Source organism: Maniola hyperantus, chromosome 3 (genome assembly GCF_902806685.2).
Source record: "Maniola hyperantus chromosome 3, iAphHyp1.2, whole genome shotgun sequence".
NCBI classification, from domain to species: Eukaryota; Metazoa; Arthropoda; class Insecta; order Lepidoptera; family Nymphalidae; genus Maniola; species Maniola hyperantus.
The window spans coordinates 3092666-3117330 of record NC_048538.1 but is presented as its reverse complement, the minus strand read 5'-3'; the positions used below and the strand labels follow the sequence as shown (position 1 = coordinate 3117330).

Here is a 24665-nt window from a genome sequence, read left to right as displayed (position 1 = left end):
TGTTCAAAATCACTATAATTGTGTTTCAAAGTCTAGACAAAAACTCAATTTTAAACTATGTACCGTAATATTACTTCAATTAATAGTGTCTGGTATAGTTATGTACGGAGACAATTTGACAATAGTTAGGGGCAACGTGTCTTCAACTATTAGAGGAGTCAGGAGCCGTGGCACGCAGTAGCGCGGAACCAACTAAAGGGCTGTCTTAGACATAACGTGTGAATGGTTTCAAAATATGCACCTTGCGTGGCGATGACTCAGACCTGGGGATTCGAAGGTTGATTCAGCATTGAACTTAAAGAACTGTACCGAAATGTGGTAGTAGTTCGCCTATTTACCTAACTGCATAGCTGGACAGATGGAGACAATATTTTTTCATTACATTTTTCGATTTCTAATGCTTTTAATTAAAATAATTCATGTAACTCCCAACACTTGTATTAGTATCTCAAGTGTATTTTTCCTATGTTTACCAAGAGAGACCAGGTTACATTGATTGAGTATTTTTACACTGACTCTGGCAAAATGTCGCGCGTCTGCTAGTTATAATAATAGCCGTTTAAACTACGTTTAAATTAAGAGGTATTTAGTGTCATAAATGTTTTAATATTTGGTCATTCAACTGGACAACGACAAGTTCAAGTTGAAGAAAAATGTTAAAAGCCCCAATTATGTTTCAGAGAATAATCCAACTTGCAATATTTATGGCACCGCGCGCAAGATAAACGCATTCTCGTAAAGAAATTTTAACAAGGGCATCGGTTTCAGTGTTATGTTGTGGTGTAATTTTAGCTCCTATTATTACCTAGAAATAAAATAAACCTGCACTATAAAATATGAGCCTCTCGAATTCCTGTTAAATTACTAACATCGACTACAGTCACCTGCATAAAATATGTTTACATTAACTTACTTTAGTTTACTCAAGCCTCTGGTCTTGACACGATTGGTCTACTCAGCATGATCTCTAGTAGTTTATTATATTTCTCGCCCAATATTTTCCTTTCAGACCTATTTTCCAAGCTTTGGCAAAGTCTTCGATCGCTTATAGTTATTATCGCCCATTACACTGTTGGGATCTCTAGGTGCTTATAGATGTGAGACAGAGATCCTTGTCTGTAAGTAAAATTATGGAATTTAGATTATGAAGTTAAATCTGAGTTTATGATGAAGATTAGGAATCTATGTCCGTAACTTTGCCTCTACTGGATTTGTGGAGTGAAGAAATGTCACTTTAAGGATGTAACAGTTCTTCTGAGTTCCGCTGATGAGTTTAAGACTCATCTGCCCGGTAAGTTTATTATAAAATTATGGTGATGTAGTCACACCCTGCGGCACGCTCTTTGTCCTTGAGGAAGGTACACCATCTGTCCTCAAACGTGTTCGATACGAGCATGGCATTAATTAACGCCATTGAATATCCTACTTACAATGGCCAAGAAGCGCCGGGAAGTACACTTCCGTTCCTGCCTTCTCTGGAATAAAAAAATGTTCACCGTGAAGTCAGTTACGTTTGAAGTTTTTAATCCATGACAAGAAAAACATTAAGCTGTTATGTTTTTGACAACAATATTCCTTAGTCCTGTCTGTGATATCGTAGACCATAAGTAAATAGACCGACAGTAATGGCTTCAGATGTTTTTGAAGTATGAGTTTATATCTCTTGTTTGTGTAGCTTATTGAGTTTATTACTATAGACATATTTAATGTTCTATTTTACACCTTATAAGCCTATGATCAAGTTTTGCATCTCAACTAAATTTTGTAAATATTCAGTAGATAATAAATAATTGACAGTAATTTTCAAACACAAACCTCAGACACTTGCCGTGACCCTCTTATCCGTTATTTATGTTACAGTATCGACAAAAGCTAAAATTATACTTGAAGACCTTGCCCAAGCTCTTGCAGTCCACAGTCTAGTCAACATCCCACGAGTTCTACCTGTAATAGTTACCTCGTAGGAAGCATTAATGTAAATAAAAATCATAAAAAAGCCATAATGGTATACATGCAATCACGATAGTCTTTTTGCTTTCAAGCATGTTATTTCCTTACACTTTAGCTAACATAAATGCTTACACATAATAAATTAGCTCTCATCCGGTGTCGTGGCGCCTCCTGTTTATGCTTAGTTAGACTCGGCTTGCCGCCCGGGTTTGAGGGTTGAAACCAGAGACGTCACGAAGGCTAGTTTGTGAATGTTTGATTATGCACTCACCCTTGCTCGATGCGCAGTCTGCTTGCGCGTGCGACACCAGGTTAATGCGCCGTCTCCGCGGCACTGAGGCGACGGGCGAGGAAGCGGCCTTCCTCCCCGTCGCATCGGACCGAATCCATTGCCTCGCACTCTGTAATACGTATATGGGACGGGCAGATTTCGCCTAGACGAAATCTGCCGGGGCTACTGTCTTCCTCGCCGCTAAGCGGGGAAGACCAGTGCTGACTAGCGCTAAATTAAAGGAGGAACGGTTCCATCATTAGCCCAGCCATTAGGATTATAATTGGGTCCCATTGACCTACCGCGTTTCGGTCAGGTAACTGGCTATTCGTGCCGGCTCAAAGTGCCACACCTTTGCTTGCTACTTACGCCGAGAGTTAGCCGGGGTCGTCACTGACGTCGAGAGCTAGCTGGTCTCGTCATCTGTATCGAGAGTTAGCTGTTCGACGCTAAGGCCTGCCACCCGAGGGCCCCTACGACTCTCGATACTGACGGATTACTTTCTCCCAGCCAAGTCCTGCCAACAAGGGTCCCAATGGCTCCCGACGCTGACGATTTACTATTCCGACTAAGGCCTGCCAATAAAGGGCCCTTACGACTCTCGACGTTGGCTACATGGAAACGTTCCTTATGCACACAATTAATAGCAATCAAATATAGTTACTTATAGTTAGCCACTTACGAGTAATAATACAGGATGCGAGGCACCGAACTGATGACGGTGGGCGTGCTGTGAGGCGAGGCTGCCGTGCTCGGATCCAGTCAGTTAACAAAATGGTGGGCGCCGTGGTTCGAGGCTTCGACCACAGACAGTCGGCGTCGCGTTTCAAGTATAGACCATTAGACCCATAGAGTAAAGTCACAGACAACTTACCATAGTATTTTAAGCGTCCGGCTCTGGATTCCTCTCCTTCTAATCTCGTTTTGCTCGTTATTGTAATTAGATATTATAATTGGATGATTTAATTTTACGATGATTACTATTTATATTTTGTACAATTAACTATTTCGCGACGTTCGTCGCGACACTCCCCAACAACGGAAGTTACAATAAGACGATAAGATTCTGCGTCCATTCCTTAATCTTCTCGAGGGCCCTGACAGCCGCTTCTCTCTTGGGTCTTGGCTCCTCGGAAGAAAGGTCTACTTCGTTTTCGTTAGTAATCTCCTCTGGCAGAAGTTGATCCTCTAACATCGTCTCATTATGGTCTTGTATGGTGTGATCATTTTCCTTTTCAGGTGCATCGATTTCACCACTACGTATCTCACTGGTTTCTCCAGTGGTTTCTTCGTGCACTTCTCTTGTTATGCGTTCGGAAGGTATATAGTTGTAACTTGGTCTAGGTTTGTCAGCTAGAGCGTGAGCTTCTTGTTCGTCCATTTCCAGTGGATATAAGTGTGAAATGGATCTAATATATTCGCTATTATCTACTTTTACTTTCGCTGTTCTGCTAAATCCATCCTTCCCCTTCATAAGTTTTGTTATTTTCCCAACTCGCCAGCTTTCCCGATTGGGATGTTCCCCCTTTATCTGGACTATTTGTCCTTCTTGAGGTTCTAATTTCGAAGTGACTCTTGGATCCCTATGTGAATGCTGGTATCTTTCTCGAAGGCTGAGAAGGTAACGATTAGAAAACATTTCTCTAAATTCTTCCTGGATTTTAAGAGCTCTTTTCCAACCTTTAACTAGTTCCGTTTTTGTAACGGTTCCTTCTGCTAAAGGTTCCTTCCGGGTAGTCTCTACTTGTCATACATTTTCCTACAGCCAAGAAATCAGCTGGTTTCAATATATGATCCAGCTCGGCATCTATATGGGTTAGTGGACGTGTGTTTACCACGGCTTCAATTTCCTTCGTTACTGTAGATAGTTCGCGATCCTTAAGACAGTGTTTTTATAATGTTCTTGTTCCTTTTCGTTTATTCTATATTACAGAAATAGTTTCATTAATTTCAACTTCCTCATCTTCACTATCATTCGGAAGAGCCTCCCGAAACAAAAAGGGATCACTATTCGTTGCCCTTTGTGGCAATGTATCAGATGCTTGTAACAAATATTGAGATCCAGCTAACCATTACGCTTTCTCTTCACAAGTGCTGTAAGGTTTTGTTGCTACATCTGCTGCATTTAGCTCTAAGGGAACATATCTTATGATCAATTCTTTGTTTCATTTAATTTCTTGGATTCTCCTTGCTACGAATGGTGGTAAAAGTTTAGAAGACTTGCACCATCCGATTACAATTTGGCTATCGGTCCAAAGAAATTGATGTGTTACTTTTGCAGGAAGAAAGTTCCGAATAAATTTTATAAGACGACTTCCAATTAATACTCCGAGTAATTCTAATCGAGGAATTTTCAAATTATCCTGATCCTTTATAGGTACAAGTCTAGATTTTCCAATGACGAAACTGATCTTGTTCTCATTCACTATATATACAGTAGCTGCATAAGCTTTGAGAGACGCGTCGGTAAAGCAATGCAATTGAACATCGTTATTTTGAGCATTCGCCATATAACATCTGGGTATTGATATTTCTTTAATCTTGTCTAGTTGTTCACGTATTGTCGACCACTCTTCCTTCATCTGTTTTGAAAAGGTGGTGTCCCATTTAATTTTGGTTTTCCAAAGCTCTTGCAGAAATAATTTAGCAGGTAGAATATGTGGTGCAACAAATCCGCAAGGGTCGTAGATTGAAGCGATCACTCTCAATACTTCCCGTTTATTGTTCGCATTAGAGTCGATCTTGTATCTCAATTGAAGTAGATCTTCCTTTAAATCCCAATCAAGTCCTAATATCTTAACACGGATTTCCTTTGACGAGTCTGGGATTTGTTCCGTAAATTCGTAAGAATTAGAACTCCACTCCCTTAAGTTCATAGACATTTGTTTAAATGCTTCTCTGGAGTCGTTATACAATTCTAAAGCTTCCGCAACGGATGAACTACCAGTGACTAGGTTATCTACATATATATCGTTGGCTAGGTCTCTAACCTTCGGTTTGTCATCGTTTGACAGATGGAGCTTTATCGTGGCATTCAACAGAAACGGACTGCTGATAATTCCGAATGGCACGCGACAGAATCTCATGTAAATAATGTTATCTTCGGTTGGTGGTTTGTTAAGATCTTTGATCCACAAGAATCGAGTCACATCTCGGTCTCTCTCATGAAGTGCAATTTGTAAAAAAGCCTTTTCTACGTCAGCTGATAATGCGATTTGATGATATCTAAATTTTACCAATAATCCAGTCAAATCTTCTAACATCATTGGGCCACAATATAAGCATTCGTTCAGACTGTTGCTATCCTTTGTTTTAGCTGAAGCGTCGTATACAATTCTAATAGGTTTCTCCTTCTGGCGAACACAATGATGCGGCAAATAATGAACAGGGTGTTTTTCCTGGTTGGTGTGTTTCGATACTAATTCTATTACGCCTTTGCTAATTTGTTCCTTTAAGATGTTATCATATTCCAATAATGTGTTTGAATCGAGGCGCTTTAGTAATGAAACTAATCGACCGAATGATAGCCCGAAATTGGTTGATAGAGATGGAGGATATTCTGTCCATGGCCAAGATACGGTATACCTATTATCGATAACTTCGGTACTTTCATTGAAGGTTTTAACTGCTTCTTCATCGGCACTGATCTTAGGTGAGTCGGTAATTCCTATTGATTCTAGATCCCATAATGATTTTATGTCAACGTTGTTTAAAGGTAAATCTGGTTTATTCAGTTTCGTTTCTCCGCAAGACAGAAAGTAAGTAATTACAGATAATTCGTCTACTGGTTTTAAATTTGTCTCACCAGATAGTATCCACCCAAGTTTAGAATTTACCAGGTATAAGTTTTCTCTAATTTTAAGCTTTCCGGTTTTCATAACATTATGGTAATAATCGTTTCCAATCAGGATGTCAATCCTAGATGATAATGATCCGTCATCGGCTAGAACAGTCTTATTTTCCCAATGTCCTAATTCCGTATCGGGATATGGTACGCATTGCGATATGTAAGGAACGACGTTAGCGTAAAGTAATAGTGTTTCATTGGTTCTGGTTAAGAGTTTAATTTTTACTATGGGACTATCTATGATTTGAGGTGTTTTCGACCCAAAGGTAAATATAGAAAGTCTGCTTTCTTCTTCAATTGGAAGATTCAATTGTTTCGCGACTTCTCGTGTTATATATGTGCGCTGACTTCCTGAGTCTAATAGAATACGGCATTTTGTCTCCACGTGTCCTTCCTTTTCAGATTTCGCGTTCACAACTGCTGTTTGAAGTATAGTAGTACCTTTGGCGTTTAGCTGCATTAGAGTGTTAGTCGGTTCTATCTCCTTCGATAAAGTTCTAGGACAAAGTGCCCGATTATGTGATCCAATCTCGTTGCAGTGTGCGCATTTTGGTTTTCTCACACATGTCTTTACGGTGTGTCCTATGCGAAGACATGCGTAGCATCGGTTAATTAATTTATTTTTCCTTTCTCGTAACGTTGTAAAGGCTTTGCATTGATCGTTAAAATGGTTCTCCTGACAGAAGATGCAGTGAAGTTTTCTTTTCTTTTCGTGTTGCCTTTCTTGGTTTCCTACTGGCTCTTCCCATTTTCTTTTGAATTGTTTCCTAAAACTTCTCTGACGACCTTGAAATAGTCCCCGATTTTTATCTTGTTTCTTTGTGGACATTTCTTTACTTGTTGGCCTTTTGGATTTTAATTTCATATTATTGTCGCCGGATGCATTCGCGTGTAGAGATTGGGTAGTGTAATTGTCTTCAGATTTTCCTTGGATAACTCTCTCTGCGTCTTCCCTAGCCGTGATAATGACTTCGAGGCATTTCCTTATCTCCTCGATGGACTCGGTGTTTATTTTCATTTTCATTTCGTAAATGATTTCTTGCGGGAATTTTTCCATGATTAGGAAACGTAGATGGTTGTGGTTTATGTCCTCGCCCAGCGATTTAAGCACCCTAAGATGTCGTTCGATCTCGTTCAGTGTTTGTCTCACCTCCGTGACATTCATTGCGGTGGAAGCCTTGACACGATACAGCGCTGAGTAGTGTGCATCAATTATGTGGTTTTCCTTTCCATATCGATTTTTTAATGTCACTAGTGCTATACTGTAATTCTTGTTTGTTGTCTCTAAGCCTTCCACGATCTTCTTCGCTTCACCTTTCAATGAAGCTTTTAAATACAATAGCTTGTCAACATCGGTTAAGTTTCGTTTGTCAATATTTGAGCTGAATTGATCCCAAAATGTTGACCATTGCAGGATATCGCCGTCGAATTCCGGTAAACTCAGTTTCGGTAGCCGGCTGTTTAGATTCGGATTCGTATCCCTGTTGACTTGATTTTCTCGTTCAATTACTTTAGTCTTTTCTTTAATTTTGACTTTAAGTTCACACAATATATCTTCGGCTTCTAATTGTACTGTAGATATCTCGGATATGTCATCAGGCGCAGGATCGTTGCTTAATCGAAAGTAATTGGTTAATTCGGAGCTCAATCTATTTAACAAAGTTTGTAATTTCGAAGAAATAATTTCTGCTTCTTGTATAATCGTTGGAGATTGAGTGGTTGGATCATCAAGAGTTTCTATTATTTGAGATGCGTTGGTTGATAAATTTTGTAATTTTGTTTTCATTGAGTGCAATATCGCCAAGAGACTTTGATCCATCTTGTCGGTATGTTCGAAATATTAGTAGATAAAAGTTTCCTTAAAACGGGTTAGTTGTTTAAGGTTTTTAGAATTTTAGTTGATGTCTTCGTTGTGACCGGGAACTTCGTGGCTCGTCTCTCTATAAATGAAATAGCACCGCTTAGGAGAAAAGCGAGAGAAAAAGAAAGGAAGCGGATTGGCCAAAACAAAAAATTTTCTTTAATCTAACTAATTTTATTTATCTGTGTCAGTATCGTAGATCTATTTTTCAAATGATCGTCCATCTTTCATTTATTTCACTTTAAAGTTCATTTAAAACTTCTATTTAGTTGTTGTGTTACATCAATGTCCTATGGTTTGAATATTCATGGTAACCCTTGTTCTATAAATCTCATATATTCATCAAATAATTTATCAAATAAATTTCAACGACTAGTTATAACGAAATAATTTTGTACCGTTGTTGTTGTAGAATGAAATTAATTGGTTATTAGTATCGCGGATAAAGTAAGTAACCGACTTTATCATAAATCAATTTCATAGTCCGGCCCTGTCGTCATAGTGTGACAACGACCTTATCAATAATTGTCAGTCATCTGCCCACAGATGTGTACACAATTCCACTAACATGCTAGAAGGGTTATGCCTACCCTTGCAACAAGATATAGAATGTAGTAAAATAGAGTAGCATTATACCTCTATTCAATAAACTTCTACAAATATTCTTAAATCTCTGTACATTCTACTGGCTTTTATTTCATGCCTAAGGTTCGCATTGCTAAACCGGGTCTCAATTTTAGTATTTAATCATCTCAGTTACTAGGTATGCGTGGGCACACACACTGTGTGACCATTCAGCATAAGCATTCAATGATTGACCCCTTCGTATCAAAATTGTATGATCATAGCAATCTCAAGTCGGGTAGGTATGTGTGTAACTATTTGACCGTTCTAGCAAGTCCAGTGTGAATGCACCGGCAAAGGTCAGTGTACTATCGCAGGTGACTGCTCTAGGTACCTATCGTTTATTGTTAATGTCCATATCACTTCACTGTTTCATTCATAAAATTTGTGAAAAAAAAAGAATTTCTTGCGCACCGAAACCAAGGGTTTTTTCACATTTATAACTGTTATACAAGAAACGATAACCTTTAGAATTGATTTTCTTTCTTACTAGGTGCGGAACCCTAAACACTTTTGAAATTGACTCATCTTTAAGTCTCAGTTGAATATGATATTACAATAATCTTAATTTGTCAGAAAGTTCATGCGAGCTCAAACTTTTATTTTAATTGATTTAGTCCCACATGGATCAACATAATTATAATAATTATTCCACTAAACTGCAATAACAGTGTCACTTTATTGTGAATATAATAATTCAGAACGTTGGTAATACCGTCGCATCTTTACAATTAGACTTTAACAGAGAATGAGGTTATTCTTAATTTTCGGTTTCCTTTATTCTATTATAGGACTATGCGCACAGCATCCTCCTTTATTCTTCACATTAGGTGGGTACCTATCCTTTATTTTATTAACTATTGAACATTTGTCACTATTCACTACAATGTATTGTAGGTATTTATATTAAAACTATTCTAAAAAAACGTTAAAATCATCAGTGAAATGCAACATAACTTTGCTTATTTAAAGTAGGTATTAGAGTTTAAAGTGTTAGTTATAAGTAGAATTATTCATCACCTGTAGGTAGGTATCAAAACTCAATAGTAGGAAAAATAATTTTCATGTGTAGGTAGGTAGGTCATTCACGCTTAAGAATAATCATATTCAGAACAAATCACATAGCTACGAGAAAACAAGACATGAAAATAACCTATTAAGGTCTAATGGTCTTTGCCGCTCTATACGTGTCGAGACTTGTCGAGACATGTCTGATTTAGGTCAGTGCATAACAACATTCACAACTTATTTGACAACCCTCTTTCTTTTAGCATTTTTTGCTGAAAGCTCATTTACTGATTTATCAGATCCTCAGCATCTCCACCATGTCGTGGCGCCTCCTGTTTATGCTTAGTTAGACTCGGCTTGCCGCCCGGGTTTGAGGGTTGAAACCAGAGACGTCACGAAGGCTAGTTTGTGAATGTTTGATTATGCACTCACCCTTGCTCGATGCGCAGTCTGCTTGCGCGTGCGACACCAGGTTAATGCGCCGTCTCCGCGGCACTGAGGCGACGGGCGAGGAAGCGGCCTTCCTCCCCGTCGCATCGGACCGAATCCATTGCCTCGCACTCTGTAATACGTATATGGGACGGGCAGATTTCGCCTAGACGAAATCTGCCGGGGCTACTGTCTTCCTCGCCGCTAAGCGGGGAAGACCAGTGCTGACTAGCGCTAAATTAAAGGAGGAACGGTTCCATCATTAGCCCAGCCATTAGGATTATAATTGGGTCCCATTGACCTACCGCGTTTCGGTCAGGTAACTGGCTATTCGTGCCGGCTCAAAGTGCCACACCTTTGCTTGCTACTTACGCCGAGAGTTAGCCGGGGTCGTCACTGACGTCGAGAGCTAGCTGGTCTCGTCATCTGTATCGAGAGTTAGCTGTTCGACGCTAAGGCCTGCCACCCGAGGGCCCCTACGACTCTCGATACTGACGGATTACTTTCTCCCAGCCAAGTCCTGCCAACAAGGGTCCCAATGGCTCCCGACGCTGACGATTTACTATTCCGACTAAGGCCTGCCAATAAAGGGCCCTTACGACTCTCGACGTGGGCTACATGGAAACGTTCCTTATGCACACAATTAATAGCAATCAAATATAGTTACTTATAGTTAGCCACTTACGAGTAATAATACAGGATGCGAGGCACCGAACTGATGACGGTGGGCGTGCTGTGAGGCGAGGCTGCCGTGCTCGGATCCAGTCAGTTAACAAAATGGTGGGCGCCGTGGTTCGAGGCTTCGACCACAGACAGTCGGCGTCGCGTTTCAAGTATAGACCATTAGACCCATAGAGTAAAGTCACAGACAACTTACCATAGTATTTTAAGCGTCCGGCTCTGGATTCCTCTCCTTCTAATCTCGTTTTGCTCGTTATTGTAATTAGATATTATAATTGGATGATTTAATTTTACGATGATTACTATTTATATTTTGTACAATTAACTATTTCGCGACGTTCGTCGCGACATCCGGTTCCACTGATCTGTCGAAGAAGCCAAATCTCTGCATTTGTATTTTTGTAATATCTAATTTAACTGGATTCGGTGGTATAAATTCATTTTGGATAGAAGTAGGCGACGTTATATTACGGAATACCGTGAGTTATCAAATAAAGAAATACAAGCAAATTTAGCAAATGTAGGAACATAGTTATTTGTCTTTATATCTGTCTGTATCTATCTTTATACATATGTATTGTATATGTGGCTTCACGTAGGTACCTAATGGTGGCGTGATCACAGACACGATATTCTGTGATACTCGCCCGTGTTTCAATCTGTGATTTATAATCACCATTACCATTAGGCTAGCAAGTAACAGGTGTTACAGTAGGTGATAATTGCGTCCTCCAGCGCAGTGTAAACTATTGCCACGTTAAGATAATGATCGCAGTCATTTGCATGCAATTCGATCCTTATTACCTTCAATCTGTTTAAGTAGCCCATTGACGAACACTGACTTTTTGCCTGTTACTGATTCTGTCGATGCTGTTGCATGTTTTTTACGTATTTGTTGAGCTTTATGCATTTATTTCACCCAAATATCACAGTCATTTATATGTAAGTTCTTATTTTAACTATACTATATCCATGGAGAGAAGTTGTGTTTGTATGTGTTCTATTGGAGAAACTATGATTTAAAAAAATCGAAATTTAATTTGAAAACAAAGGTTCGTTTGTGATTGGTTGGTCATTCACGCCCACAAACTTTTTGTTTTGTCATTTGTATGGGATTACGTAACAGAATACCAACTTCTCTCCGTGGATAGGGTATAGCGGCATTTCCTATCGAAATTTGACAACCAATAAGACATGACCGCTGACCTAAACTGTGACTACGAGTTTCTATTGAACTACGTTTACTATAGGTAAATGTAAATCATTGCCTTGCCACCTTACCTTGATTAAGGCTTTAAAACCATTTTGGCATTCGTAGGATCTCTCACTTTTGAAACGAATTATTAGACAATAATTTATTAAAACTCAGCTAACGCGGTAACACTGACTGGTAACAGCGTATTTTCTCGCAACGTACTTAACCTGCGACCTTCTTGAAATGGTACGGGTGATTGGTTACATGATTCACAAGTGTTTACGTGTTTTTCGCGCAGTGATAGAGCCATATCGAGTGATCGCGGGCGGGCGATTTGGCAATCATTCAACGACCGCTGTATGTCCCAAACATTCAAAGCATTTCCTACATGTTCGTCACCGGACGAATCATGCAAATGATATGCGAAGACCGCCGCCGTTAGGAACCCGCCCTCGACCTGGGAACCGAGCGATCGAGTTTTTTTGCCAATAAAATGCTTTACAGGGTCCGACTCGTTTAATAACAAATTCCTTAAAATGTTATGGTATAGGGTATCCTTTAGGCTTTAGTAATCCACAAAGTGTAAACCCGTTAAGACAAGAAGCAACGATGCTTGTCTGGGAATTTATGAAGTTTGCCCTAGCTCTGCTAAATCCTTTCAATTTGTTACGAAGTTTGTATATTCTATTCTTCATATATTTTGAAGTAAAAAAGTTTATTTGCTGCCATTTCAACAGAATATGTTGGAATTTCTTCAAGATCATCTATCCTTATTTTGTCCTTATTTTTGTTTTCTTTTGTATATCCCTTGACCTGTGTCAATGAGAATACATTTGTACCGTCGTAAAAAGTACTTAAAGACTATGTTGTCCATTACCTAGTATGTACTTAAGTATCCTCACATAAGTCACCACAAAGGAAACATAAACAAAGGAACTGTAAGCCCAATTAATTAGTCCCCGTTTCGACAATTGCCTTTTTGAGTTTAACTCATTTTTGTTTTGCATTCTTACGACGTTGTGACGGCCACTTTTTGTGTTTGCGAATTAAGGTTACTGTCATAACCTTTAAATTCATTACTCATATTATTATGATTGGATTCGGTATTGTATTGACTATAATTAAGACGTTAGTAGCATGTTTTGGATGCCTTTCAGTTATTAATATTAATTTTACCCTTGGGTTTACAGTTCCGGGGTGATTTAATGTCGTTAATGTTTAATATGTGCCCGCGGAGAGATAATTGAACGCAATCAGCTACAAATCACTGGGAAATGAAATGATGAAATGAAAGTACTCCGCGTAACAATTTAAATGTGAAATGTCTCTCCACTATTAAGAAATTGCCTTTTCTGAAACACGTTTTCCTGATCTTGTTTTTGATTTTACCACAAATACTTCTTGATCAAATCAGAAATGAGAAGATCCATCTAAGGAGAACCAGAGCGACCGATATAATATGTTGCTCAACGGGATGCGAAGATGAAGTGCAATGCCACCAGCAAGATGCTAGAATGGCAACCTCCGACCGGAAAGCGTAGCGTAGGTAGACAAAATCAATCAACCCGTAGGGAGCCACTAGATTCATGCTGCGCAAGACAGGCCTGTAGAAGTCTCTACCTACCTGTGTCCTCGTCATCCACCTTTAAAGGCTTTGCATACAATATTGATTTTCGGCCTAACTAAAAAAAACAATCGTTGAACGCGTGTTTATTTTAAACCAGACATATTTCCCCAACGGATTTCCCATCCAAAAACTGACAACACGTTAATTCAGTCATCAGTTAAACTTGTTTTATTTTTTATTGGTTAGACAGTTTATAATGTCTTTTACTACTTTTTTCCTTTATGTTTGTAATTTTACTACCATGTCAACATGTAGAGAAAAGAAGCCAAACGGCTCATAAATGATTTCTAATTCAATAAACATCATTTACTCGCTTCATCTCAAAGTTAAAGTGAAATTATCTACGTGTATTAATTTATTACTTCCGAAACTACATACACGTGAGAACACTAACTAAGATATTAGCTGAAAGTTATCTCAAGAGCAACAAGGCTAGTTCAGAAGTGGGACAAATTTACGACTAGATAATACTCTATTACACGGTGTTGTTTGAAGTTCCCATCGTATAAAGTTTAACTTTGTACACAACGCTATATTGTGGGATGATTGCAATCTTGTATCTACTATCTACCTAGTAACCGTGGCTTCAAGCAACACTGGGGGAAGTTAAGTCAAACATAATAATATATAACGTTGAAGCTGTATAATCACTAGGTACCCATATTATAAACGCGAAAGTGTGTTTGTTTGTTGGTTTGTCCTTCAATCACGTCGCAATGGAGCAACGGATCGACTTGATTTCTTGCATGGGTATACTTTAAGACCTGGAGAGTGACATAGGCTTTTTATCCCGGAAAATCAAAGAGTTCCCAAGGGATTTTTAAAAAACCTAATTCCACGCAAACGATGTCGCGGGCATCAACTAGTATAATATAAGTAAACAAAATATTCTTAGCAGTTACACTAACCTGGAGGACTTCCGCCATAAATTGCTAAACGAAAAAGGAAATAAAACCGTATTAAACATACTATACAGAGTCAAATAGTGGTTACGAAAAAACATCGACAATTTATTGACACTGCTTGCGCCCAGTAGTTCAGTTCTTTGATAGGGACGTGTTACCGTCACGTAGCTATAGATCCTCTTCAAGAAAGAGCGTTGTTCTTGAACCGTAGTTATCTTGATAACATAATCTTTGGTCTTTACACAAGATCAATTTATCATCGCCGGTGAAGATTTTGATAGGCTATCATCACTGGCTAATAAATCTAATCGTTTTAACTTAAACGCCTTGAGTGTTTCGTAACTGTGATGAAATTGCTGGAAAGACTAATTGGATTGAGAAAACAGTTGCGATGTTTGGATGAGATGTGTGTTAGGGTCAAGACACCCAAGTTCATCTTTGCAATAGCGGTGACGTACTCGTATGACCTTGGTCTACTGATAAGGAGGCCTGGCCAGTGTGACGGCTACAAAGGTGATCGCAATCACCTCTGATTGGCTGACACTCTCTCGCTATTGGCTAGAATTACTGTTGATGCAGGAATACTATAAATTCAGCCAATCAAAACAATTGAGATTTCAGCAATGCAATAAACGTAACTATTGTGCTGAGGGGGCAGAAGCGACGTCTTCGCTCTTGGTCCTCGGTACCTATTTATACTTATTTAAATCCGAAAATGTATGGAAATATAATCGGAGAGGTAATGTCGACTGATCATCATTATCGTGGATCATGGTCATGATAAAATAAACATTTTTGAATTTGTGTACGATAAGATCAAATTTTTTCACTTCTGGATTGTTAAATATACATTAACCGATTTTCAGTTGTATCGCCACTAATATACAAATTCTGGACATATCGTCACCTCGATGCTCCCAATCAACCATTTGGAATTGACCCTTCACTATATGTGATTGAGATTAGTATAACTTCAGCCATTAACACAATTGCGTTTACCAATGCAATAGTCCTAAGTTTGGTGGCCTGGTGAACGACCCTTTGTCACCATAGTAGCCACACACCTGGCTAATAGAATTCATCTCACACCCCGGCCGCGGCGCACCGTACCGTTACACTACGCCCCTCCCATCCGATAATGTGCGGATTATAATACGTACCCATTGCACAATTCCTTAGGCCATTCTGATCTTATCGGCGTGAGGTGAGCGTTCATGCAATGGAAATTATAATTATAGTTTTCTGTACCACGTTGTTCTTGCGATAAGTATGTTGAGTAGTTGAGTTTCTTTACGTGATCAAATCAGGAATGAGGAGATCCGTAAAAGAACCAAAGTAACTGACAGTCAACGGGTTGTAAAGCTGAAGTGGCATTGGATGGGGAACTTAATTTCGACCATAAACCGATGGACGCTAGGGTTCCAAGATGCTGGTATGGCGACCTTGCACTGGAAAATGCAGCGTTGGCTCATCCCTCACTAGTCAGTGACATCAAATGAGTCGCATGTTTGCCATGTTACTTGAACCTAATTTTGAAGAAGTTGTACTTGCTCACCTTAGGCACTTATTTAAGACTTCAGCAACACAACAGACTCCAAAAACCGAACATAAAAGTGTCTCGAGGAAAAAGTTAGTGTCTAATATTTCATACTTACATAAACTGACCCTTATTAGTCGTTGTAATGATGAATCAAGGATGTAACAACGAGTAGCAATAATACAGTTCTTAATATTCCGTTCGCGTGTCTCTCGTCCGTCATTTCGTTGGGTTCTTCCTAGAAAGCGAAGTGGAGTGGCCCACTGTAGGAAACCTCCGAGCGCCGGATGTGGCGTCAACGTCATATTAACTGTTGATTTTCACTTTTATTAACATAGACTTGGTGCGAAATTGAAAATCTCATTCCGAACTATATTTTACACTTTCTCTACTTGCTATCGGGGGTGGTAGTCATTATACTATCAGACGCCGTCACTTGGTGTACCGCCCTATCAATAACCGCGGTTATTGCTGGAACAAAAGTTGTTGATTTCTTCTGTCTGTGCATATTCTGGGGGATAATTTTCTGTGATCTCCTTACAGAACTCATGTATTGTCAGCGCAAAATGGTCGCTGCCGTTGACAGATAGCGACCGAATTACTAATGGTCGAAAAAATTGTAAAATACCCCTGCCGCGCTTATTTGTTTAGTTATGCGTCAATTTTATTTGCTTGCGCAAACTATCGCCAAGGAATGTCCTCTTTGTTTGTGACATCATACCTCTTCCAAGAGTATTTCAAAGTAAATAAAGCTGATTTTAAGTTGTTATCAAAAAAGACCCTCCGTTTCGGATGAAGGTGTTCATTGTGCTTTTAACTAAATGCTTGGCTGAATTATGAGAATTACAGTACGCGGCCAAAAGTAATGTACATCGTCATGAAGAAGAAGACAGCGAATTTGTAGAGCGTTGTCCTTTTTGTTGAGACCGACAACGAAACATCATATAGATATGAGTGACAGAGACAACGGTCTACAAAGCCGAAATGTCATTCTAAAGGCCGATGTACATTACGTTCGGCCGCGTACAGTAGGTCAATTATCATAAGTACGTTGTATTTGGGCATTTCGCTAGACTCTAGAAAAATTGCTGTATACACATGCAGCAATGACAATATTTTCAATATTACCTTAAATTGAGAAAACCTGAACACAAGCCTCTCTAACGAATATCAAAAACAGAAATATAACTTTATAACAAAACCTAGTATTACGTTATCGCGTCGTGGAAACTGTAATGACATCAGGAATCGTGACGGAACGTATTGTAATACACTTCGTGACACCGGTGACAAAAATAATGATCCCGAAATGGTGTAAAATGAAAACGATACCGATCGTAATTCGTATACAGTTGACTCGGAGTCGGCGTATGTGCGACACGACAAAGGGCTTGCATAACTTGGTGACACCGACTAATGTGCCCTAGAAAAGCGCTACGTGTATGCAAGTTTTTGGATAAAGGCAATCGACAGTCGACACTTGAGTCACATGAGTAGATATGCTTGAGTTTCATAGCTCATAGAAATTAGACCATTGGTCAATACGGTATTTGACAACTAGTCAAATCAGTAACTTTTTATTAAACGTCAAAACGCGTCTTATCATAGTTACGTACTTTTTTAGTTTAATCGATAATTTAAAATGACAAAGGACGTTTAAAGAAGGAAGGATTTTACGTATTTAGGAATACCCTCTTTTTAATAATCACTGAAAAATAATGGATATTTGATGTAGTCAAATACCCAATTAAGTTGTGACATCACTAGTGACAAAAATAATGACCTCGAAACGGCGTAAACTGAAAACGATACAGATCGTAAGACCCTGGAGAATTACATTTTCACAAGGCTTTATAAATAAATATAGTTATATCCCGAAAAGGGTATCAAAGAATTCCCGTAGGGTTTTAAAAAATCCACGCGGATGAAGTCGAAGAACATTTTTGTCAAAATTTTCTAGGCAAAATATAACAGTTTTAACAGTAGAGATCTTACTTTTGTTTTTGATGTAAATAATAGCCGTTCTAACCTTTGTAGTGTAAATCTCCTTGATTCCGACTAGTAGCCAATATTTGCATAGCAAAGCGGCCACCCGACCTATTAGACGAGGTGTCGTTTGAAACTTTAATGACTTCATGGAAAGCGAAAGAGCAAGCAAAAAGCCCTTGATTATAAAATCGATGGAAACCTTGAAAGTAGCTATTAGGAACGAGTTGATTTTTTTTACTAAGTATTCTTTTTATACAATGTAACCTGCTATAGTTTGTGCAGTTGTTGGGCATCGTCATCATCAAATCATCACAGATCCACTATTGAGCATGGGTATCTTACAGAATGAGAAGGGTTTAGGTCATAGTCTACCACGCTGATCAATGCCGATTGGTATAAACCTAAACCCTTCTCATTTTGAGTGGAGAACCGTGCTCAGTCACTACTGAGTACAGCCCCACTGGCCGACAATGGGTTAATCATGATGGTGGTGTAACGATAGGGCTGGCATACAGGACACATATTATGAAAGCCCCTCAAAAATATCTTGACTGGTAGGAGGCTTCGGCAGTGGATAGTTACCACCCACCGGCAAAGCTGTACCGCCAAGCGATTACCGTTCCGGTACGATGCCTTGTAGAAACCAAAGGGGTATAGGTTTAATAAAAACTGCCATACCCCTTCCAGGTTAGCGCGCATCCACCTTAGATTGCTTCATCACTTACCACCAGGTGAGATTGCAGTCAAGGGTTAACTTGTATCTGAATAAAAAAATGAAACCAGCCATCAAGACCAGATAACACCAGAAAACTACTCGTATTATGTTAGTGGGACAAACAAGTTCTTAATTATTTAAGTCCTAAAGGAGTTGCGAAATTAGTGGGCGTAGTGGCAATTACATAAAAGGAAAACCAGATTAACTGATCCATTAAGCCTTAATAGTTAAGGCTCTCTTAAGTGTACTCTAAGTCTATAAGGAAGATTTCGACTAGGACTAATTCGAACCGCCAAGATTTGGAACACCCTTCCACCATCAGTTTTCCCTTCCAATTATAATATGGGTACCTTCAAGTCAAGAGTGAATAGGCATCTTCTAGGCAAGCGCGCTCCATCTTAGGCTGCATCATCACTTGCCATCCAGGTCTGATTGCAGCCAAGCGCTAGTGTATAAATTAAAAAAAAAAAAGATTAAAATGTAACTTTATAAAGTTTTACTGCGACTCTCTCTCTACGTCAAATTTATTATTATGGCCGTGACCCTTTCCATTAGTTCACATTATTATAGAGGTTTTCTTGGGATGATAATGCGGTGGGTTCCCAGATCATTCCTAATCCGCGCCTTACCGGGCGGGACTAGTATTTTGTTTTATAAAATTATAGAAAATAGCTAAGTTCTTATGTTTGATTAAATAAACAATCTTCGATAAATCATTATTTATTATTAGGTACACTATAGTTGCGACAGGTCGACATGGCAATCGGGGTATTAGGCGTGGGGAAGCCCCGCACACCCGCACGTCACCCGCGCTATCTCGCACCGGGTTAGCGCAGGGCCTGTGCGGATGTGCGGGGTGTCCCCACCCCGTTTGCTATGTCGACCTGTCGCAAACTATAGATATTTAGTCACATGTAAAATCTAACAGAAAAAGTGTCCGCTTCGAGTTTATTTTGTTTACAGCAAAAATAAAAACCCAAATGCAACCAAGGCGCACATAATATTAGATACATTTTGAAGCCCATCTCTTGTGTAATTAATTATTGAAGTAAATAATACTAATATTAGATAGTAAATATGCGTGTGTAACAATTAAATGGTATTAATTTATTAACCAACAACCAAACGTACATAATGATTACAAAACTTTAATGTACGCACTGTCAAAATCATTATTAACTCTATTGTGACTTGATTACACGAATAGCCAACAAAACATGACAGGCAATTAAAAACATACTAACTATAATTACAATGCAGTGCTTGAATATTAAATTTTGATCGATCTGACACCAGATTATAATGTCGCCTTGAACCGATTCCTTTGGCGTTCCAATAGTTGTAGGGTATTGCAAAATTGAAACCGCTCGCTAGTGATTCGTCTCGACTCTCGATCAACGAGCAAAGTTCCTCTGGAAGCGGAGGTGATGTACACAACGTTTCCCTTTGTCAAAGTACCGGACCAAACATATGTGGTGGTTCAATCAATTTCTAAATAATTTTAAATACATATCAAAAACTGCGGACCGGCAGGAATCGACCCCGCGTCTCCTGGGATCGCGTCCGACGCTTTGACCACTAAACTACGGCTCGCTTGCTGCCAGTGACGAAGTTTACGTGAGTTGTTGATGTTTGGTAATGTTTTCTACGTGTTGCATCGTTTTATTTCTTTTATTAAAATCAAAATGTTACAGAGTTAGCTGGTCTTTGTCGTAGCGACAAATGAAATAATCATGTTAGAAGAGTTGATTGCCATACAAAATCATTGATATCTGGCAGCTACATAATATTGAAATATTTTGCTTTATGAAAAAGGGAACTGCTGAGTTTCATGCTAGTTCTTCTCAGTTGCAATAAAGTCTTCACTTATCATAGGCTTCATAAGTGGCACTTAAAGAAATATTTTTAATTTTTATTTTAACAAAAAAATTAAAATTCTCTTCTTAGTGCACTAAGCTTTAAGATCTAGATTCTAGGGAATAGTTTAAATGCCGAGTTATTTAAGTTCTAAATGGATCTAAATTCTAGTTTGTTCGTGAAATATAAAATACTACGATTTTTTGTATTGAAAAAAAAGATCAGTAGGTATGTCCTCTCTCCTACGCGTATTGCTTGATTCGCATCGATGTAGCTATTCCGCTACCGATTTGTGTTGGTCATTCAATTACAGAAACACATGTAAATGTCATAGCGCAATGAAACTTGCTAGATAGTCGACAATTTCAAGTGCTCTTGCGTAAAGTTAGAGTGGCCATACACGGGCAGCTTGAAGCAGTCGTGACTCGTGACCCCTTTGAGCTGCGACTGCCTAGTGCAATCTTAGTTTCAATTTTTTTTAATAAAAATTGCGAGCAAACGAGCAGGCGCGTCACCTGATGTCAAGTGATTACCGCTGCCCATGAACATTTGCAGTACCAGAGGAACCGCCAATGCGTTGCCAGCCTTTCAGGAATTTGTTGGTCCGCCCCTTGAATAACTACATGTTGTAATCTAATGGAAACAGCGCCGAAAGGAATTGAATCCACAATTTGCATGTGCATGGAAAAAAGGCATTTGGCACAAGAGGCGGTCGAAGTGCACCAGACACCCAGGTGGTGAGGGTGAAATTGCTTGTAGTGGCGTGCGGTGCGGTTGTAGGAAAAGGAGGGTGAAATGAGGTCTAACAACTCTTCAGAGTACTCCGCATTATAAAGGTTATAGAACACGCAAAGAGAGCTTGCGTCTCTACGGTGCTCCAGGCTTTTCAACGAGCCGGTTAGTTTTAGTCGAGTAATTTACTTACACGAAATCTTTGATTGCTCTGCGTGTACCCCTTCCACGTTAGCCCGCTTCCATCTTAGACTGTGTCATCACTGACACCAGTGCTATTGCAGTCAGGGGATAACTAGTAATGGAATAAAAAAAACTGCTCGGTCACTTGACAACAATTGCTCAAGCTGCTCGTGTGTGGGCACCCTTACACTCAGTTCTTCAGAATGTTGGCTAATCGCATTATTTACTCGCACGCTTTTCTTATTTCGATTTATGTTAACATTACGGTTAGGTAACGGCTGTATCGTTTTATCTTGTGTTTGTTTTATTATGACTTGTATCTTAATTGTCTATTGTTTTACGTTCTTGTTTTGAATTTTGTGTGTTTTTAGGTCGATTGTTGTTTGTTCTTGAAACAATATTGATGTATTTATAAATCCAGTACAGTGCGACAAGGCTCTCTTGGCACTTGAATGACATTGACCGGGCGGCGCTATTGGAGAACAAAGGCTCAGAATATTCAAATAAGAACAAAGGTGACATTTGATGGCAACGTTAGTTCCGATTTTTGCCACGCGCCAAGATAGCCTTGTCGCACTGTAAGAAAAATGTAGGTGTCTTTACTCCACCATAACTTCTAAATGCCTGAACAGATTTGGATGTATGGACTATAGGGTATTAATAGAGAATAGAATGCTTACTTAAATCATTCCGAGTGACACTGACTATAATTTTTGAAAAAAAAAAACTATATGGTGGCTGTATGTATGTTTTTTTACGGTTCGGTTTTTGGCATGGCAGTCGTGCTTGTTAATTAGTAGTAGTCAAGCAATCACTTGTAAGTTGTAACGTATTTTTCCTCTCTTTACAGGTAAGGCGAGGTTTCTGGAAGCGTGCGTCAACATGAGTTTGTCTATACTCAATGTTATTAAAATCAGACGTGTAACCTCGTTTAGTATTCCGGAGGGCGCTGGCACCACATCAGTATGCGCCCGCGCACTCACGGAGGATTTGACGGGTTAATCAAGTCACAACAGTTTTCTTCGTAGTTGGCTCACGTGACGTCACGATTTTGATGTCGCACGCGCTCGCGACATGTAGTTAAATCGACTATGAAAACTGCTTATTGGATTTTTAGGGTCGTGAAATAATAATGTGTTGGTTTCTTACATTTTTATTTATTACTAGCTGATGCTCGCGACTCAGGACGCGTGGATTTAGGTTTTTAAAAATCCCGTGGCAAATTCTTCTTCCTTGATTTTGCGGGATAAAAAGTAGCCTATGTCACTCTCCAGGTCTTAAACTATACCCATGCAAAATCACGTCGATCTGTTGCTCCGTTGCGACGTGATTGCAAACCAACAAACAAACACACTTTCGCATTTATAATATGGGTAGTGATTTATGCAGCGGTCTTTACTCGAGGACTTTATGACTACTACGTCCACCTGACTTACCACAGACTTACCTGCTTACTGCCACTTCAAGTCTATGGACTAACTTCTCTGTTAGTATCCATGTAACGGCCACTGGTAAGATGCACCTTGCCACCTCGGTGTCTGATGCACTTCAACCGTGCGTTGTGCCAGATCCTTCTTTCCACGCACATGCAAACTGTAGAACCAACTCCCATCGACGGTGTTCCCACTAGATTAGATTACAACATGGGGTTATTCAAGGGGCGGACCAACTCATTCCTAAAAGGCAACGCATCGGCAGTTCCTATGGTGCTGCAAATGTTCATGGGCGGCGGTAATCACTTAACATCAGGTGACCCGCGTGCTGCTCGCTATCTCTATTTTAAAAAAAAGATGCACTGGTTGAAGACTTGTTATCAAACATTATGGAATCATACATAAACTCTTTCATTTACTTAGTGTATTTGTGTAAAAATCTTTCTTGAAAAAAACACTATTGACTTAGAAGTCGTAGTTAGCTAGTACATAGTTAGAAGCGTGTTCTGGCGACACGGCTAATCCTCAGCTAAACTTGTACCTTGTAAGACGAGACGGCTAGATTTTAAGCGATACTTACTAACGACTTAATGGAATGTGCAATAAAATTTAATCTAGTAGTAAAGAATCTCTAAGGTCCCGGTCAGATAAAACGCAGCGACGTGGTTCAAGCGAGGGCCTGAAGGCTCGTAAATCGGATAAAAAATATCGAAATAGTTATGGGCAACCGCAAGACACCGGGCGAGTTTCCACCCCTATGTCGTCAACATTCCATCTTCGCGTACGAAACGCTTTATTGCGTCATCATTCCTTATACGCATGGTTAGGTTCTGGAATACTCTTCCTAGATCAGTGTTTCCTGCCAATAGGCTACTTGACAATTTTTTTAAGTTGGTCTTAAATGGTTAATATTTGTCCTATTATATCAAAAAAATTAACACTATATTTTTTTGCGCCCTAAAAACCGTAAAACTTTAATTTAAAAAAATATTTTTCTTAGACAGGTGAAAACACTGTCGGCCATGTTTGGAAAACACTGTCGGCCATGTTTGGCCGATAGATTATCTGTGCTCTGACGTCATGCATTTGTAAACAACAGTATAACCCTGTGGTTATACTGTTGTTTACAAATGCATGACGTCAGAGCACAGATAATCTATCGGCCAAACATGGCCGACAGTGTTTTCACCTGTCTAAGAAAAATATTTTTTTTAATTAAAGTTTTACGGTTTTTAGGGCGCAAAAAATATAGTGTTAATTTTTTTGATATAATAGGACAAATATTAACCATTTAAGACCAACTTAAAAAAATTGTCAAGTAGCCTATTATAATCCGGGTATCTTTAAAACAAGAGTGAATAGGCACCTTCTAGGCAAACGCGTCTCATCTTAGGCCACATCATCAGGTGTGATCGTGGCCAAGCGTGCGCCTATAATGAATTAAAAAACCGAACCAGTGACAGTAGTAGATAATCGCCTTTAAACAGTGAAACTTTAGCATTCGCTCAGTTACAGACGGTGTCCGTCTCGTCACGCGTCGTGTCTGCCCAGAATTGCTTATTTGCTCACAATGTAAACACTGTAGCAATAATCCTGCTCATTAGTTTTAATATTAGTCGTAACATCTATATTCCGGTTAAGTTGTAAAAAACGAAGGTGGACATATTTTGTTTCGCTATGATGTTACAAAAGAAAACGTGTTTAGAAAGAAATAGCTATGCCTTTTTCTGAGCTTTGCCTTGCGGCTTGTTTAACTAGTTTATTCCCGCGACTTTGTCTGCGTGGAGTACACAAACAAACCCCTATTTTACCCCTTTAGGG

General features: G+C 39.3%; 2 protein-coding genes across 2 annotated transcripts in view; one reads left to right on the top strand and one right to left on the bottom strand.

Annotated features, from left to right (window-relative positions):
* The window catches only part of Drak (Death-associated protein kinase related), a 312359-nt gene that overhangs the window by 85638 nt on the left and 202056 nt on the right, over positions 1-24665 (top strand). The window lies entirely within an intron of this gene.
* Positions 2263-11014, bottom strand: LOC138404718 (uncharacterized). Its single transcript, XM_069509509.1, has 5 exons — positions 10676-11014; positions 4779-8008; positions 4298-4352; positions 3271-3834; positions 2263-2422 (listed from the first exon to the last, which is right to left on the bottom strand). The coding sequence occupies exons 2-5, from the start codon at positions 7885-7887 to the stop codon at positions 2263-2265; spliced, it is 3888 nt and encodes a 1295-aa protein (XP_069365610.1). The 5' UTR covers positions 7888-8008; positions 10676-11014.

What these genes read in the sequence shown, in the direction of transcription:
- LOC138404718 (XM_069509509.1), bottom strand. Translation starts at nt 7,887, where the DNA reads ATGGATCAAAGTCTCTTGGCGATATTGCACTCAATGAAAACAAAATTA. An exon ending in GGAAGAGTGGTCGACAATAC is followed by an intron (nt 4,353 to 4,778) that starts GTGAACAACTAG and finishes ATGTTCCCTTAG; the next exon opens with AGCTAAATGCAGCAGATGTA. An exon ending in CAGAATCTTATCGTCTTATT is followed by an intron (nt 2,423 to 3,270) that starts GTAACTTCCGTT and finishes TTCCCCGCTTAG; the next exon opens with CGGCGAGGAAGACAGTAGCC.